This window comes from Pteropus alecto, unplaced genomic scaffold (genome assembly GCF_000325575.1).
Source record: "Pteropus alecto unplaced genomic scaffold, ASM32557v1 scaffold94, whole genome shotgun sequence".
Taxonomy (NCBI): domain Eukaryota; kingdom Metazoa; phylum Chordata; class Mammalia; order Chiroptera; family Pteropodidae; genus Pteropus; species Pteropus alecto.
This window is the reverse complement of record NW_006437736.1, coordinates 13,758,075-13,762,189: the sequence shown is the minus strand read 5'-3', so window position 1 is coordinate 13,762,189 and position 4,115 is coordinate 13,758,075. Positions and strand designations below refer to the sequence as shown.

At 45.5% G+C, this 4,115-nt stretch overlaps 1 protein-coding gene across 1 annotated transcript in view; it reads right to left on the bottom strand.

Annotated features, from left to right (window-relative positions):
• Positions 1-317: 317 nt before the first annotated feature.
• Positions 318-4,115, bottom strand: part of LOC102893751 (antigen WC1.1) — a 29,584-nt gene continuing 25,786 nt past the window's right edge. The window contains exons 7-12 of the mRNA XM_015591455.2: positions 3,833-3,865; positions 3,111-3,269; positions 2,624-2,701; positions 2,243-2,326; positions 1,586-1,732; positions 318-489 (exon numbers count right to left, since the gene is read on the bottom strand). Of these exons, the coding sequence (XP_015446941.1) occupies positions 344-489; positions 1,586-1,732; positions 2,243-2,326; positions 2,624-2,701; positions 3,111-3,269; positions 3,833-3,865 (647 nt within the window). The 3' untranslated portion in view covers positions 318-343. The remainder of the gene's footprint in view (positions 490-1,585; positions 1,733-2,242; positions 2,327-2,623; positions 2,702-3,110; positions 3,270-3,832; positions 3,866-4,115) is intronic.

Sequence of the window (4,115 nt, the reverse complement as noted above, 5' to 3'; positions counted from 1 at the left end):
AGAGTATGAGTGTGGACCAAGTTTAGAGTCCCTTGTCTAAGTAAGAATGACTTGGAACATTCATGAGCCTGTATGAAATAATGCCTTGAATGGCTTGTGGGGGACATGAGGAAACCAGGTCAGTTCACTCACCTTGCATTTCCTTTGAGAGAAACTGATGGAGAACCAATTGTCTAAAAGTAGTTAGATCAAACCTACTAAATCATCAATAAAGCAAAAAGTACTTTATTCAGAATATTTAATTTTGAGCAATTTCCATATAATATAATTATAGGTCAGCACTACCCTGTTGGAATACAAGCAGTTAGAATATCTGAGGCCTCATCTCATTTTTAATTCAGGATCATGGGAAAGCCACTGTAGATGTTCCAGGAGCACTTAGTTCAACGTCATCATACATGGGGTTCTCTCTTTCCCCCTGGAGCAGCCAGGGGCTATCTTCTCCTTTCCTAGGATTAGCTGCCCCTCTAGGAAAGTACAGAGAGGAGTCTGCAACAGTAAAGAGAAGTTCGATTAGAATTGTGACAAAGGGGCAGGACAGTGTAGTAAATGGTAATGACAAAGCCTTGCTGGGGCTCTATTAATGCTCAGGGAGGCTCAGAATATGCAATATTAGTTACAGCAGGGATGTATCAGAGCTATCTTATCAGGATCCAGTCCATGTGGGTCTCTGGGGCCTCAAGTTATCTGAGAAACACTGGATCACAGGATCTCTGTGGCCAACACAAGGGTTCTCGGAAGATTTTTTCCTGACTTACACGATCAGCACAGATTTGGCCCAGGAATGTTAAGAATCATAATGTGGAATGTGAAAATTTCTCCTTTCACAATTGTCAGGTCTGAGTTCACAATTTAAGGTCCTGAGTTCACAGGAGATCACATCTGGAGAAATCTCGGTTCCCCACTTACAATCTAACTCTGCTCTTGGTGGCTTTGATTTGTGTTCCCAGGTGCCCACAAAAATGATTACAGGAATCTTGCTCAGTTGCCCCCTTCCCAAGGAATCACTTGAGCCCTCAGATGGAGAACTACTCTTGTCTGGAAAACGAGTGTCTTTGTTTGGCCATTGAAATGTCTGGAGCAGATTAGCCCTTAGCTGCCTACAAATTCTGAGTCCAAAATTCACCACCACAGCTTTAATTTTTAAAGCCACCCTATATTATAGACCTTGTACATATTAGTACCAACATCTGACCACAGTGCACCTTAAATTGTCAAAATGTCTCACAAATTCCAATATTGCAATATTTTTTTAAATCGCTAACTGCTTTTCATGTATGAGACTACACAAAAATGTTATCGGAATAGTTGCTCCATGTTTGGATTTGGCGAATATGCTCATTTCATCTTCAAGTGTTAATGCAAACACATCAAGGATGAAGTTATGGAGATACAGATACCAAGAATATGGAATGATTCCTCTCTTCCAAGGAATCTGACAGTATTAAAGAAAGGAATGCTGCAATCAAATATATGAGGCCAACCAAATTTTGAATTTACAGGAAGGATGGGCATTGAGGAACTCAAATTCACCCTTTTCAGGCCAGAAGTGAAAGATGGCAGGAGATCGGCTAATCCCACTCACCTGTCTGAGAGACCCTCATCCTATTCTCCTCCTCTGGGGGTACTTCCCTTTTGCTCCTCTGAGAGGCAGGAGGAGCCTTGGGTACTGGTATTTCTTCAGCATCATCGTAACCTTCACTAGGGACATCAGTCCTCCAAGCTAAGGATTCTAAGGGCAGACACGTGGGTCAGGTGAAACCACAGTAAATAGGTTGGTTTAGGTAATACCTAAAATCCTTTCTGACCCAGAGATTCTGATGGCCGCTAAACAGAGGCACCATTCAGTCCATGTTTTAATTGGTCTTTGCTGAGGCCATACATTTCATTTTGTTGTGCCAATAAACCAGAAAATAATCCAAATATCTCAATATTTCTTGATTAAGACTATGTATTTCAAAGCAACTCCTACACCAAGGAGCATTACTAAAATATCTTGTCATATTATACTTTCCAGATGTTATTTTTAAAAACAACTTGTGCCTGTTGTGACAGAATGAAGATGGTTCTGGACACTGAGAGCCCAGTCCCAACATGAGGAATTGCAGAGAAGGAGAAGAGCAGCAAAAGACAAGAGACCCCTCTAATGCCAATCAAAGGAAGACTAGTCCCCCTGGCTCTCATCTCCAAAGGAAATTCCCCTTCCCCCACAGCCCAGCCAAGGCAGATCCGCCTCGAATACCTGGAGCAGAGTTATAGTCACGGTTCTCCTCACCATCCCCAGTGTAATATGGCAGTTTAGTCACTGAGTCATCTGATAGAGACCCTAATGTGGAGAAAAACATCACAAAAACAAACAGAGCAAATCCTTTCCACAACTATAGGCTCCATGATAAGGCTGAGAAGAAATGCTGGGGCTGGCATGGTTCTTATAATGTAAAGGGAAGGCTCAGAGTTCACAGAGGCTCTGGAGAGGTTCACCCTGACCTCTGTAGGTGGGTGGGGGGCTGCTTCTGTGAGTCTAGGGTAGATATGGGGTCTACAGATGCTGAGAAGACCTGGCTTACCACCAGTGGGTAGCCGACACCCAGAGGACCCAGGAGGGCAAGGCAGAGACACATACCTGGGCTGCTCAGCAGATCCTCTCTCTTCGGTGTTACGAGATAATTAATCTCCTCGTACATAGGCTCATCAAGAGCATCTCCAAAACTGGATAAAGCTGAGCAAACCACCAGAAGATCAGAGATTGCCAGCTGAGAACCTCTGAACCAACAAGCTAATCCTTCATTGTCCCCATTGCTCACATGTGGAAAATCCCTCGGGGCTGCCAGGACCCTGTATAGTCTTATACCATGCACCATGTCTGTATGTTCTGCTTCTATCTGACACTGTATTCACGAATCAGTCCCTACTCTTTCTTGTCTCACATAAGAAGCCATGTCTTGTGAGTGCTCACATCCCAATGCTAAAAAGCTCTATATTCAGCCCTTAGAGGTTAACATGGAGAAGATGGATTTTGAAAACTAATGGGGTAAGAACAGAGACTCTGACCAGTTTTCCCCTTGTCATACTTGGCCTCATTTCCTGCCTCCAAACAATTTCTATGTTACCCATCATCCCCTGCAGCCCATCTGTGTGTTCCACTCTCCGTCTGTACTGCTGAGTCACCAAGATGATGAGGACCAGGAAGAGAAGGGCTCCCAGGGAGAGGCACAGGATCCCAGGCAGGGAGAAGATGCCAGGGACAGGATTTGGGTCAGGTCTGGTCCCTAAGGAGAACAAAGGCAAGAGAATTTAGAGAAGGGCATGAGTAGAGGAAAACTCACTTATGCCAGCATTTTCAGAGTGAAGTCCTAGCCTCAGACATAACGGGGTTGCCTGCAACCCTGGTTGGCACTCCCCCAGGCAGTGTCCTGAGATTCAACCCCACTCCAGTGTGGTCCAAGGAAGGGCTGGGATTATCAGGGTGCTTCGAGGCTGCAACAGCTTCTGAGGGCCGGAGCACACAGCTTCAACCCCTACTCGTGGGCTTCAACAGACCAGAGCATCGAACAACCCTGGGATAGGCATCTGCTGCTGAAGACCAACACTCGTGGGCAGGTGGAAAAACCTTAGCTTCCCTAAAGCAAAAGGCCTGAGACCCCTTGAGAAACTTCAGCACGATGGACCACAGAAGGGAAGTTTCTCCAGGGAAAAACCCTGATACTTCCCCATCACCAAGTTGCTCCTCAGAATCATTCCTTTCCTGAGTTGATTGATATGTCAGAGATTTCACAAAACAAGTCCCATGCATCTGAATATTCTCCTATGCCCATGGATCATGGCACTGTACCTGCTGTAGTGCTGGGCAATGTTGTTCTTATACCTAGAACACAAGAGATGGTCAGTCACAAGGCAGCCTTCTTTTCCCACCCAGCATTAAAGTCACCCCTCAGTTATCCCAATACCAATGTTGAGTCCTCATAGCTCTGCCTCTCCTAGATCCAAGATTACAGGACCTAGTGCTTTCTGAATACAAACTCCCCATCTTACTCCAGCCCAGCCCCAGCTCAGCCAGAGCCCGCGGAATCCAAGCTCCTCCACTCACCGGAGCACCTCACTCCAGCGTCCTCCTA